Below are 14,192 nucleotides of genomic sequence, written 5' to 3' on the forward strand. Positions count from 1 at the left end.
ATGCAGAGGTGTGGCAGGAGGGAATAAGGGAGTCAGAGTCCGGTTGCCCAGGATTTGAATACTAGCTTTGGCCTTCATTAGCCAACTGGTCTTGAAGAAGTTTTTTGATGTCTGTGTCTCCATGTCTTCATCTGTGACATGGGAGACACAGCATCTGATTTCAGCGTTATTAGAAGATTCAAGATAATCTGTAATAGGCCTTCCCTGGCGATCCAGTGGTTAAGACCTGGCACTCACTGCAGGGGATACAGGTTCAATCCCACCATTCGGAGAACTAAGATCCCACATGCTGCATGACACAGCCGGAAAAAAAAAAAAAAAGATAATCTGTAATGCGCTCAATGCGCTCAACACCAGGCAGCAGTGTCATTAATGTTAACTCTCATTAGTCTTCACATCATGCAAAAGACGAGCCCAGATCTATTCATCTTTCCAACTTATCTTTTCACATGAGTCAGGGCTAACCTACTTAGAGTGAGGGTATGCCTGCAGGACAGAGGAGGAGACAATAAACATAAAACCCAAAGTAGAGGAAAGAATAATTTTTCTTGAAAAAATAAAATGGTCAGAAACACAGGGAGGAAGGGAAGAGAAGGAAGAAGAAGGAGAGGTGGAGAGAAGCATGGTGCAGAGCAGTGAAGATCTCCTGGGACTCTGGGAGCCAGGAGCCTGAATTGGAATCCAAGCTCTGCCCTGACTCACTGTACAACATTGGGCTCTACAGTTTGCCTCTGGGTTGTTTGTAAATCATCAAACATGTTTTTCAATAAACAAAGAAATTTCAGCATAAATATGTCCCAAATAACACATAGGACATACTTATACTAAAAGCTGATGCTTTCAATTTTGATGCTGGAGAAGGCTCTTGAGAGTCCCTTGGGCTGCAAGGAGATCAGATCAGTCAATCCGAAAGGAAATCAACTCTGAACGTTCTTTGGATATTGAAGGATTGATGCTGAAACTGAAGTTCTAATACTTTGGTTGCCTGATTCTAAGAGTTGACTCATTGGAAAAGACCCTGATGCTGGGAAAGATTTAGGGCAGGAGGAGAAGGGGGAAACAGAGGATGAGATGGTTGAATGGCATCCCTGACTCAATGGACATGAGTTTGAGCAAACTCCAGGAGATAGTGAAGGACAGGGGAGCCTAGAGTGCCGTAGTCCGTGGTGTCGCAAAGAATCGGACACGACAACAACATACTAAAAATTATTCTTTGTTTACCTGGAATTCAAATTTAACTGGGCATCCTATATTTATATTTGCTAAGTGTAACAACCCTACCCGCTTTCTTGCTGAACTGAATCAGAGAAGCTATGCTTCTATTTTCTGTGTTGGCCATCTGTGGAAAGCTTAGTGACCAAAATTTTCAGCTGCTGAAAAAAAAGAGGTCTGTAAACTTTAGATCACGTGATAGCCACGGCCCCTTTTCGCTCCCTGATGCTGTATCCTGCAGGGTTCACAGCTGTGGGCAACAGAAACCATCTGGGGCTAACTGGTGCAGAAAAAGTGTTCATCAGAGGATCTCAGGAGGCTTGCAGAACTCCCAGGAAGGCCGGAGAACCTTGAGGGCTTGGGGGCTCTGCAGCTGGGAACATGGCCCCAAATTGCTCTGCAGAATAATAGCTTCTGGGGTGGATGCCTCTGATTGGCTGAGACTTGGTCACATGCCAATGCTCTGGCTGCAAAGCAGGCTGGGACAGTGCATCTCAGGATGTTCTGCTTCTATTTGGGGGTGGGGGGAATGGAGGGCAGGGTCTGCTTCCCAAGATGGGAAATTCCCAAACCTAAGAAAGGGTTCAGATAGAGCTGGAAGGAGGATGATGCTTAGAAGACCAATATTCTTGCTCCTAAAGAAAGAATTCTGGGTTTTGAAATTTCTAGGTGATTTCTGACCCAGGGTGAGGGGAGGGTGAATTTGTCAGAAAAGCAAGTGGAGAGGGAGTTGAACTCTGCCTGGGGGTGAGGAAGTGGCAGGTCCTATCTTTTCTGCCTCTGTTCCCGGAACAGTGGATTAAAGGAATCTGCTTAGAAATGTCCTAGCCATGGTGCTCCTTTGGCTTGGGGTTAGGGGAAGGCTGCTTTAGTCCTCCCAAACAAGCAGAGCCTTTTATAAGGCCAGAGGCAGGCAGCCTTCCGAATCTGACTGGTAGAGGGGGTTTTCTTTAGTCTCACAATTCAAAAACAAATGGAAGTCTTTGCCAACAGATGCTCATCGAGAGTGGTCACATGCAAACCTGAATTCCCAGCTTCTCTTGAAAATTAGAACTACCTGGTAACATTGGAATCAAATTCCCAGAAGGTATCACCCACAGTTCACTCTGGTTCCCACCCCTCCCCTGTTGTATCTGGGCCTGGGGTTCCTTACTAGCTGTCATCATGTCTATGTTCATGGTCCCCTTTAGTGGAATTAAGGGGAAAGCTAGTTGTAACTTTAGACATTCGGGGTCCTTCAACCAGCAGCATCGCACTCCTCTGGGTACTGGGTGAAAGTGCAGAATCTCAGGTCCCCGTGAGACCAGCTGTGTGGGAATCTGCATTTTGACAGCTCCCCAGGGATGTGTGCACAGTGGCAATAGAGAAGTGTTGCTTTAGAATCAAGCAGAGGAGAAAAGGTCTCCTCCCAGACCATTAAACCACTAGAAGGTGAGGAGCCTGGGCTGCGTAGATGGATGTGATTTTGAGTGAGCTGAGTGACTTTGGGCAAGGTGCTCTCAGAGTCCCAGTCTCCTTCCTGTGGTCTGAGAAGTAGAATAGAAGCCCTCTGTGTCAGAGGGTGACATGGGCTAAGGCAGTGCAGGGCTTAGCAGGTGCCCAGTGGAATAGAAAGCTCTGGACTAGTCAGAGCTCTTAGTCATGTCTGGGAGGGAGGAAGGGCTTCCTCTAAAGCTGAACTGAGACTAGTTAGTTCTCAAAACCCATTCAGATCGCCTCCCAATCAAGGAAGAAATCACAGCCAAGCTAGTGATAAAACCACATCTTGCCATTAGTTGTTTGGGAGACCATGGAAATCTCACCTTGGGCATCAGCTTTTTCTGGAGGGGTGTGTGTGTGTGTGTGTCTTTCTGATGTTCGTGTTTTTCATTTGGAGCGGTGGCTACTGCCACATGTATTTAACATTGATAGAAACTGTTTAGTATCTTACTTCTCTGTTTAAAAAATTGCGCAGAGAAAGTCCCAGCGTTAGCAGGCATGTGTCTCCATCTCCAGCGCAATGAGAGCTGTGCATGGAAAGCAACATCGAATTACAGGTGTGCTAAAATCATTTCCTCTCTAATGTAGATCTCTTTGCACACAAGGATTTTTAAAGCCCATGCATGAGGAGGCTTTGGCCCCCCTATTCCCTACTGGGCTCTGAGGCCTAGGTCACCAGGCCTTGGCCAGGTGGGTGGACAGAGGGGGCGGCCCCAGGTTCCCTTGGCTGTTCTGGGGCCCCAGGGAGCCCCCAGGCCTGCTGTGCTTCCTCCAGGGCAGATGGTAGCAGAGTCCTGCCCTTGAAGATGAGGTCCCGACCTCCCACTGAATGTGTGTGTCAGCGGGATTCTTTTCTTCTTTTTATTGCTTTCGAGACATATGCTGACTTGGTCAAAATCGCTTCTGCAAGATGTGACTGATGATGTATGAAATGAAAACTCCTTACCCAGAGCCGGGGGGCCAGTGAGCGAGTGTGTGGACACTCAGCCAGGGCTGGCCAGACACAATAACACCCCTTAGATTTCCAGGCCATCTTTCATCCCATGTGGAGCAGACCGGGGAGATCGGGTTACGGGCCCAGGAGCCCCGAGCTGGGTGCCCCAGCTTGGGGGAACCTCAACTGGGGGTGGGTGGTTGGGGGCTGTCTGCTGGGGAAATGAGATAGGCCCCAGGGAAGTTCCTGGGCCCTGGATGGCATGGGAGAAGCGGCTGGGGGACAATGAGAGGATCGGAATGCACGAATTACCCTTTCATCTCTGCTCCGCTCTCCCCTTCTGCCCTGTTCTCTCGGCTCATCCTCTCGGCTTGTCCTCACCCCTGCTCTGGATCTGCTCCTAGTCAGGATACATTTGCTTTCAGTGCTTGGCCAAAGAGCAGACCCTCCTGAAAAGTTGTGTTGTTATTTTTAAGCTTAGGAGGCTTTCCTGTTAACATAGTTTCCTTTTCATCCAGATGGTAACTAACATCTATCAAATGCTTTCTCTGTGCCCCAGCCACCTTGTGAAGTCAGCTACATGAATTGAATTAACTTCTGAATCCTCCCAGTAACCCTAGAAGACAGGCGGTCTTAGTCCTCCCCCCTTATACAGATGGGGGGACTAAGGCACAGAGATGGCAAATCCCTGGTATGGGGCTGCAAGTGGCACCGTGGAGGTGTGAAACCAGACTTCCAGCTTCCCTACCCAAGACTTTCTCCAAACAATCCTGGTGGCCTTTGCTGGTGGCCTCGGCTTTCAAACTGGCATCTCATGTACTCCTAGTCAGATGTTCTCGTTTGCGTGGTGTGCATTCATTCATTCATTCATTCATTGAGCAATCCAGCAGGCATTCACTGGGGGCCTGGGGCAGCTTTAAGGACTCGTTTAAGGGAGGAGGCAGGAAAGATAAAGAGCCACCTCCCACTACTCCCAGCATGGATCACTGGAAATAGACAGCTAAATAGGAGGTGGGGGGAATTCAGAGGAAATCTGGTCTTTTCTGGGTCTCAGGAACGAAAAGCACATTGTCTCTGTCTTGGATGAGAAAAGATGGCATCCAGAGCAAGGGCGGGGTGAGGACTGTGTGAGATGTCATAGCCTGGGGCCTGCACGCTCAGCCCTAGGTTCACCATTGCTGCTGCTAAGTCGCTTCAGTTGTGTCCGACTCTGTGTGACCCCATAGACGGTAGCCCACCAGGCTCCCCCGTCCCTGGGATTCTCCAGGCAAGAACATGGGAGTGGGTTGCCATTTCCTTCTCCAATGCATGAAAGTGAAAAGTGAAAGTGAAGTCGCTCAGTGGTGTCCAACTTTCAGCGACCCCATGGACTACAGCCTACCAGGCTCCTCAATCCATGGGATTTTCCAGGCAAGAGTACTGGAGTGGTGTGCCATTGCTTTCTCCGAGGTCCACCATTACCCTTTAGGTAATGGTGATGCCTACTGCTATTCATTCAACAGATACTTACTGAGCACTTGCTGTGTGCCAGGCTCAGTGGAATTGTCGCTGTTGTTGCTCAGAAGCTAAGTCATATCTAACTCTGTGACCCCATGGACTGCTGCACACCAGGATTCCCTGTCCTTCACTATCTCCTGGAGTTTGCTCAGATTGATGTCCATTGAATGGGTGACGCTATCTAACCATCTCTGCCTCCCTCTTCTCCTCCTGCATTCAGTCTTTCCCAGAATCAGGGTCTTTTCCAATAAGTTGGCCCTTCGTATCAGGTGGCCAAAGAATCAGAGCTTTGGCTTCAGCATCTGTCTTTCCAATGAATATTCAGGACTGATTTCCTTTAGGATTGACTTGTTTGATCTCCTTGCAGTCCAAAAGACTCTCAAGAGTCTTCTCCAGCACCATAGTTCAAAAGCACCAATTCTTCAGTGCTCAGCCTTTTTTATGGTCAAACTCTCACATCCGTACATGACTACTGGAAAAACCACAGCTTTGACTAGATGGACTTTTGTCAACCCAGTGATGTCTCTGCTTTTTAATATGCTGTCTAGGTTTGTCACAGCTTTCAAGGGGCAAGCATCTTTTAATTTAATGGCTGCAGTCACCGTCTGCAGAGATTTTGGAGTCCAAGAAAGTAAAATCTGTCACTGCTTCCACTTTTTCCCCATCTATTTGCCTTGCTTCAGGGCCTTAGGGCCTTTCCCTGGGGGACAGAGTAGATGCTGACCAATCAGTTGTTTTCAGATTTAAACTCTTGGCACCAAGACCTGGCGTCCCCACCCCTTGCCTCACTTGCTTGTTAAAATCCCCCACCCCTAAAAGATTTGTCAGCAGATTTAAAAGCAGAGAGAGCTGCTGCAAAGGAGTCGTATTTCAGCTTTTAGAAGAAAACAACCTCCTCTATCTCAGCTGGCATTGGAGGTGGCACAGCCGCTGCAGTGTCTTTGTCCCTGGAAGGCCAGCTCCAAGTTAAGCAGGGGGGACAGGCAGCCCTGGGAAGACAGAGCCTGCTGGTCTCTCCCCTCTCTGCAGGGCCTGTGCTGCGCTTCCTGCTCCTTCTCCCTGGGAAAGCCCTCTCTTTCTCATCTTTCCAGGACTCAGGTCAAAGGCATCTCCCTCGGGAGATTCCCTTCCCACCTCCCTCCACCTCTCCCTACTTGTTCACTCTATCACAGGCCACTGTGAGCTGGGCCACACATGCTCCAGGTGGACACTGGACCAGCCAGTGCTGCTCCAGCTGTATCGGCTGGTCCCTGTGTCATTTCTCACCCTCCACTGTGCCCATCTAGGGCACTCCCCCAGACCCTCCCACATGCCCTGTGGGAGCATGCTGTGCCCTGCCTGAGAGAATCCATGGCCCAGCACTGCTTCCTCTCCCACCCCCAAACCACATGTAAGGTTCCTGCTTTGTCTCCCCTGGCCTGGAAAGTGGTGGAGGCCACCGTGTGAGCTCGCTGTCTCCTGTCCCCTCCAGCCCAGCACTGTGCTGGCACTGGGATGGGCCTCATAACTTGCAAGGCCCAGCGTGAAATGAAATCAGGGCCTCTTTGTTCAGGTATCATGAAGAGCTGCAATATGGCAACGGGAGAGCTTTAAGCCAAGTGTGAGACTCTTCCAACCAGGTCACATGACCATGAAGCCCACCCTGCCTGACCCCCAGAAAGTACTCAACAAACCTTTGTTGAAAAAACAAGTCGACGGACAAATGCAGGTGGAGGGGTTTTCACAGCACCTTACTGACAGGGCAGAGGCACAGCCCTGGGCCAGGGGGCCCGGGACCTATTCCATCTCACAGCCTGTGGCCTGCGTAACAAGGCCAGGATGCCCCTTGAATGGCTAGGACCTGCAGCCTTGTGTTTCTCCTTACCAGGATTCTGCCTTGCCTACCTCCACCCATGCGGCCCCTCACACTGCCATCTTGTCCAAAAGCCCTCAAAGTGGGCTGCATGGCAGAACCACCTCTCCTTCAGAAAACTCGGAAGATCGGGTTCCTTTTGATCAGCCCTGGAGCTTTCTGCCTCTCCGAAGTGAGACTTAGCCAGACGCCTCCCCTCAAAGGAAACCATTGTCCCCAAACTCAGCCTTTTACCTTTCATCCCAGACTCCCTGTGGTCACCCTTCACCTAGCCCATCACCTGGGAACCACTGATTCGTGGGTTTGCCCTGGTCACTCAGATGGTAAAGAATCTAACTGCAATGAGGGAGACCCAGGTTCGATCCCTGGGTTGGGAAGATCCCCTGGAGAAGGGAATGGCTACCCACTCCAGTATTCTTGCCTGGAGAATCCCATGGACAGAGAAGCCTGGTGGGCTACAGTCCATGGGGTCACAAAGATTCCAACACGACTCATCGACTGACATACTCCTTGTGGCAGGAAAGGAAGGAGATAAGACTGAATTTGACCCATGGTGCTGCCGTTCTGGGTCAAGTATGATTTTGCTCCTGGTTTTACAGGTGAAGAAACTGAGGCTCCAAAGAGCAGCAGTTCACTCAAGGTCCCACCACAGTTCTGAGTTGTGTGGGGTGCCAGTGTGCCATGCTCAGTGTGAGCTGGGCCCCAAGTGGGCAACTCAGTGTCAATCTGTGGAATGAATGAATGAGGGGAAAGAAGAAAGAAGGCCAGGAGCATGTGACAAGGTCTATGGCACAGAGGCGAATGGCATGCAAGGCCAGCAGGCCAGCTATCTAGTCTCAGAGGTGGGGAGGAATTCTCTAGCCCACAAAATTTCAATCACTCAACAATCATGACTGTGTAGTAACAGTGGCTTCCAGGCCATGGATTCAAGGGCATCTGAGAGAGCACCGGCCTGGGCCCCCAGGGAGCTCCCTGGCTAGTGGGGAGACAGGACAATAAAAACAGGACAAATACCTTAAAATAGTCATTCCAGACAGGGGAGGGAGGAGGAGTTAAAGAAAACAGGTGTGTGGGGAGGAGGGAAAGGAACCTTATCTGTGCTGGTCTGGGAGGAAGTGGCACCTGAGTGGCACCTGGAGGTGGAGGGCTGGCCAGATGGCTGGGGTGGGGTCAGAGACAAGTAAGGAAGAGGGTTCAGGCAGAAAGACTGGCAAGTACAAAGGCAAACTGGCAACAAGTTCAGGGAGGGATCAGCGTGTCTGGAGTAAATGCAAGGGGCAAGGGGTAAGAGGGGTGAAGGGCTCGAGTGCCACCTCCTCCAGGAAGCCTTCCTTATCCCCGAGCTTCCTCCGATCTTCTCCAGCGTGTCTCACGGCAGCGCGAATCCCACGGGTCCCGCTCAGCCTCCTACCCTGTCCGGACAGCGAGTCCGGAGAAGGCAGGGGCGGCTCGGATTCCCCTCTCCGCATCCCCGCGGCGTCCAGCCGGGCGCTGGGCACCCAGCGCGCGCTCAGTAAATATTTGTAGAGCGCACTAGAAGGAATGAATGAACCCATTGGGCGCCGCTGGGGGGAGGGCGGGGCTGAGGGCAGGTGGGAGGCCGCGGGCGCGGGAGGGGCCCTTGGAAGCCCGTCCTCCTCCCCCTCCTCCTCCTCCTCCCAGGCCCCAGCGCGTACCACTCTGAGGCTCCTGAGGCGGCCTCTCGTGCGATCAAGGGCGCGCGGGGCTGGGTGAGCGACCTGAGGCCCCTGCTCTGAGCGCCGGAGTTCGGAAGAGGGTGGGTCCCTGCCGCTCGAGAGCAAGAGCGGGAGAGGAGCCAGAGGAAGGAGCGCCCGCACGCCAGCCGCCTCGCCGCCTCCCCGGCACTCGCTCTCCCGGCTCCTGGGTTTGCTGGCTGCTCCTCCCACCCGCGCCCGCCTCCTTGCTCGCTCTCTCGCTCGCTAGAGCCGGCTTTCCAGCCCCGTGGTGCGCCCGGGCGAGTGCGGGGCGAGGGGCCCCGGGGCCAGCGCCGAGCCGGGGGCGGGGGTCCAGGCAGAGCGCAGCGGGTCGGGGAGGGGCCATGTCCGGCGCGGGCGCAGCGGGACCCAACTGCAGCAAGTGACCGAGCGGCGTGGACGGCCGCCTGCCCCCCTCTGCCACCTGGGGCGGCGCGGGGCCCCGGTGCCGGGTGCCCGGAGCCCGGGTCGCGCGTAGAGCCGGCGCGATGCACATGCGCTCGCTGCGCGCCGCGGCGCCGCACAGCTTCGTGGCGCTCTGGGCGCCGCTGTTCCTGCTGCGCTCCGCCCTGGCCGACTTCAGCCTGGACAACGAGGTGCACTCGAGCTTCATCCATCGGCGCCTCCGCAGTCAGGAGCGCCGAGAGATGCAGCGCGAGATCCTCTCCATCTTGGGCTTGCCCCATCGCCCGCGCCCCCACCTCCAGGGCAAGCACAACTCGGCGCCCATGTTCATGCTGGACCTGTACAATGCCATGGCGGTGGAGGAGGGCGGCGGGCCCGACGGCCAGGGCTTTTCCTACCCCTACAAGGCCGTCTTCAGTACCCAAGGCCCCCCTCTGGCCAGCCTGCAAGATAGCCACTTCCTCACCGACGCCGACATGGTCATGAGCTTCGTCAACCTTGGTGAGTGGAGGCGGGAGGGAGGGGGTGCGCCTCTGGGTCAGGAGTCGCTTTGGGACAGGGAGGGGGCCGCTTCTTAACATCCAGCCCGCCCATCTCTCCACTCTTGGTCTTTAGCAAAACTGCAGCGCTTGGCCAAGGGTCTCCCACCCCCCTGCCTTAGTGGACCCCTAGCCGCGCGCGCCGCAGGTAGGGCGAGCCTGGCTCATCTGACCTGTGGGAGTTTGGGGGGAGTAAGGACCGGTCTGAAGCCCTCTCGGTTAAATCGGTGGCCGCACCTCTGGGGTAGAAGGCGCCGGGCGGGCCGCGGCTCAGTTCAAAGCGCGGGGCTCGGTCATGTGAGCTGTGCCCGGCCGGCTCGGCCCGCGCTACCTGGATTTAAAGGGCCCTGCTCCGCGAAGCTGCCTTCCCGCCCTTTCTGAGCCCCTCTCTGCTCTGCCCGGCCCTGGCATCGCGGGCGTTGCCTCCCATCCCGGCCCTGGCTAGCCCTACCTGTCTCCTCCCGGTGCGCCCGCCATAGCGTGCAGCGCGCCCCGGGCGCCTCCGGGGCCCCGTTCCTGGCCGCTGGGCGCCCCCCTCGCTCTCAGCTCTCCTGGCTGGAGCTGGGGAAGAAACATGGCCATTGCGAGCTTTCTATTTTAAATGTTTAATGATAGGTCCCGGACCGGCAGAATCCGTTTTCAGCGTTTATCACGTGTGGGGCGCAAACCATGGCTTTCGGCTAATGGGTGGCGAGGGATCTCCCAGCAGACGCCGCCGGGGTAGGCTAGGGGACCCGGCTTCTGACCAGAGCCCCGACGACCCCGGGGACCTCGAGGCTGGCGCTGCGGCGGGGGCGCGGTGCTCCCCTTCCATCTGTGCACGCACACTCACCAGGCTTGCTCAAACTAACCCCCGACTGCGCGCTGTAGGGCTGATGATCAAATATTTGGTTTCTGAGATAACACGCCCCGATAGCGCTGTTTCCTGAGCCGCTTTCATTCTACATGTGTGCTGCGAAAATACGTACGAAGTCAAGACAGCAAACTCACGCCCACCGGCGCTGTGTCAACAGGGAAATAATGGTCCTAAAGCCCCTTTCGGGGGGCACCCGGGGCGTGGATGGAGGGCGGCGGGAAGCGCGGATTAACCTTAGCGCTTCTTGCACCAGATAAGGTCCCTGGAGTTCCCCGGACGCCATTGTCTGTCCTTAATAATAGCCCTAAATCAAATAGTGAAACGAGTTTCAACGAGAGCAAGGGGTGGGAGGTTTGGATGCCAAAATGACTTAAAGAAAGTGTAAATTATACTAGGCAGCTTGTTAGAATGAGGCAACCCCGTATGTCCTGATTTAGAACAGTCTCCAAGATGTATGAGGTGGAAAAAAGCAAGGTGCAGATCAGTGAGGTTACATACATGCGGTGTATCATCCTTTCCCACTGAAAGACACCATGGACTGGAAATAGATTTCACTGGGGGCCGGGGTGGGGGTGTGCGGCAGGGTAGAACGGGGTTGGGGCCTTAGAGATTGGGAGTTAAGGCCAGATTTTTTCATTGTCTGCACTTCTGTGTGATTTTTTTCCCCCCTCAACGTGTATTTGTGACCTATACCAGAAACTAAAGAAAACCCCCAAATATGTACATATAAATACATCAGTTAAAGCAGAGTTCTGTAGCCATCCTGAAGCCAGGGGTTAACCAGGGCCCTTTCTCAGGCTGGGGATTTATGGTATCTTTCTGTTCTGTTCGGTACCAGCAACTCTCAGTGAAGGCAGCAGGTCCCAGTGGTGGCCTTCAGAGCCTGGCTGAGGTCATTCGAAAGGTATTTGTAAGCCCTGGCTTCTGTGGAGGGCTCTGCAAACCCAGTGCTTTGGAAAGGACCCTACGACTTACGGACCAGCAGCCTGGCCAGACCCCGGCTCCCCGCATGCCAGAAAAGGACCAGGTTGCCAGCTGGGCACCTCTGGGAAACTTGGGGCAGGGCTGTTGGCTCCCCCATGGCATGGGGGAGCAAGCTGGAACTTGTTTGGGAAGGCCACAGCTGGGTGGTTTTCCTTCTCTGGCTGTACACACACCTTTCAACCCGTTAGCCACATTTCTTTCATCTTGAAAGGACAAAGACCGGCTTGTCTGAGCCTCTTAATCAGTCGGGCTGGCTTTGGGCTTTGTGGGACAGTCCTGACTTTCTCAGGTCTTGCTTTCTGGAACATCACTCCAAATTAGATGGCAGAGTGGCTTTTAACAGAGTGCCCTGACCTTGTTTTCTTTCTTTCTTGGCCCCTAAAACTCGAGGTAATTAGTTGGGTGAAGACCTGGACCGCAGTTGGGCAAGACGCTTCCTGTAGATGTTTCTATGGTTGCCCTTTAATTTCTGCTTCGCAGCAGTATGGGAACTAACCTCCGATCTCTTCTGTTCTGTGAGGGTTCTGAGATTTTGCTCAGGAGGGGCTAGGGGTAGCAGTGGGGTTGGAGGGAGGCATGTAGGAGACTTGCTTGGAGGCTGAGAGAAAACACACGGTTTTTCCTTGGATTGCAGTTCATATTGACCTGTAACATACAAAGTTTTCTAAAGAAGTGTGTTTAGTCTCACACTTTACCTAAAAGTGAGAAAATGTCATTTATTCATATGCAGCTACCTCTTGTTATCATGCAGGGACCCAAGGGGTCCATTGGGGATTGTCGACAGAGACCTTGAAGGCAGACTGACCTCCACCACCTGATCCTTGCCCCAAAGCCCCTCCTCCTTCCACCACCCTCTTCTCCATCACTGCATACCCCTGCTGTCCTGCAGTGCTTGGGGGACTTCAGCCTGAATTCTGAAGGCTTTTGCAGACCTGGTACATTTCTTCTTCCCTCTGCCTGCAGCCAGACTAGTATTTGTTCCTGCAAGTCATTCTCCTTAGAATTCAAGCTTTTTGCCAGGCTGGAGCGGGATCTAAACTAGAGCAGGAACTAGAGGAGGATTTATGACAAAACCAGGTGCTGAGAATGAGGACCTCAGACCGCACCTTGTGACAAAGACCAGCCTGTACAGTAAAGCCCATGTAACGCTAGCTGAACTGCCAGACGGAGACTTGCATCTTCCCAGCCTGGGCCTCTTAAGTTCAATGGTGAGATTTGTAAACTGGTTTGGATTAACAAGCCCCCAACTCCTCTGTGTAGACTTAATTTTGGAATTCAAAACAGGCTACCCTCTCTTAAATTGTCCCCAGGCAATGTGGATTCTGCAAACTGAATCCGGCTATAGCTGCCCCCCACCCTCTTTCTTTGGAGAAATTCAGCAGTTCTTTCTGGAATCTTCTAAAGAAACCCGTGGCACTGGGGGTGTGCGGTACACGTCTGTCTCTGGTCCAGGTTATGAAGGAACCAAATTTGTTTCATTTTCGAAGTTAAGGTTAAAAAAAAAAAGGAAGTTGGAAACCTGTCCTTATTGGGCTCAGGGTCTAGAAGTGGCTTTTGTTAATGTAGCCGAGGCACAGGGAGGAGGCACAGGGAGAAGGCTGTTCCGTTTTACTTTTATTTTATACCATCTGGTGATCCTTTTTGTTGACAAGTGTTTGGCATTAAGATCTCTCCTTTCGCCCCTTCAGAACAGGCCCTACCACTGTAGAGTATTAGAAAAAGATTCAGTTACAGTTTAAAAATTTCCTTCAGGGAGTGCTTGCCGAGGGAGCACGGGCTGCAGGCACTCGCAGCTGTAACCTGGCTTGTGTTAAAATTTGGAAAGGGCTGTCCCGCATTCCAGTGCTCAAGCGCCGGCCTTCACTGGTGAGCAGCCAGAGGTTAATATAGATGTCACCCAGCCTTCCCTCCTTCTCTCTTTCTTTCTCTCTTTTCTGCAGAGCGCCTTCACTATAGGAGCGCACCAACAGCTGTGTTTTCAGTAACCCTTTCAACATCACTTCTTTAAACCTCATTTTCCTGCTTATATAAATCAAAGATCTTCTCCCCCACCCTCCTCCCAAGGATATATGTGACCCAGATTTGAACTTTTTGGATCGTCTTTGTAGTTCCCTTCTGGAATCAGAGCAGGTTAAGGCCAAGCCCTGGATGCCAGCTCTCATGGCTGTTTGTGGTTTTGATTCCAGAGTGGTTGATTCCAGAGTTGTCACTCGGTTGCAGGGTGGCCCTTGAAGGGGGTGAGAGAGGAGACCTGGAGAAGCAGAGAGGGGTTCTCTGCGTGCACAGAGAGAGGAAACAGCTTCTGAGATGCAGCTCCTGTGAGCTCTGGGTCGGGGCCTTCCATCGCGTCGCTGCCTGTCAAGCCTCTGCCGAGATAAACACAGCTGGCCTGCGATCCCTTGACCACCGGCGTGCCTACGATGTGAGCAAATATCACATGTCTGCTGAACTTGGAGAGAGTGATGACTTCATTCCAGGGAGAGCCTCATCTAAACTGATTGATCACCCGTATCGCTTTAATATCATCCCCCCCCCCATTGGGTAAGGTCATATTTGGCCCTTTGTGAGAATCAGAGTGTCCTAACACTCTCCCCGTCTCCACCCTTCCCCAGCCTGCCCGTCCATTTAACCAGCTGGAGATTTTGAATGGAGAGCCCTTTGGACCAGGCGCTGACCCCGTTCATTTTTTGGTGACCACCTCTTCAGACCTTGCTGGGGG

At 53.1% G+C, this 14,192-nt stretch overlaps 1 protein-coding gene across 1 annotated transcript in view; it reads left to right on the forward strand.

The window, feature by feature from the left end:
- The first annotated feature begins 9,177 nt into the window (after nucleotides 1-9,177).
- The window catches only part of BMP7 (bone morphogenetic protein 7), an 84,365-nt gene continuing 79,350 nt past the window's right edge, over nucleotides 9,178-14,192 (forward strand). The window contains exon 1 of the mRNA XM_052650977.1: nucleotides 9,178-9,595. Coding sequence (XP_052506937.1) covers nucleotides 9,178-9,595 — 418 coding nt within the window. The remainder of the gene's footprint in view (nucleotides 9,596-14,192) is intronic.

This window comes from Budorcas taxicolor, chromosome 13, assembly GCF_023091745.1.
Source record: "Budorcas taxicolor isolate Tak-1 chromosome 13, Takin1.1, whole genome shotgun sequence".
Classification (NCBI taxonomy): Eukaryota; Metazoa; Chordata; class Mammalia; order Artiodactyla; family Bovidae; genus Budorcas; species Budorcas taxicolor.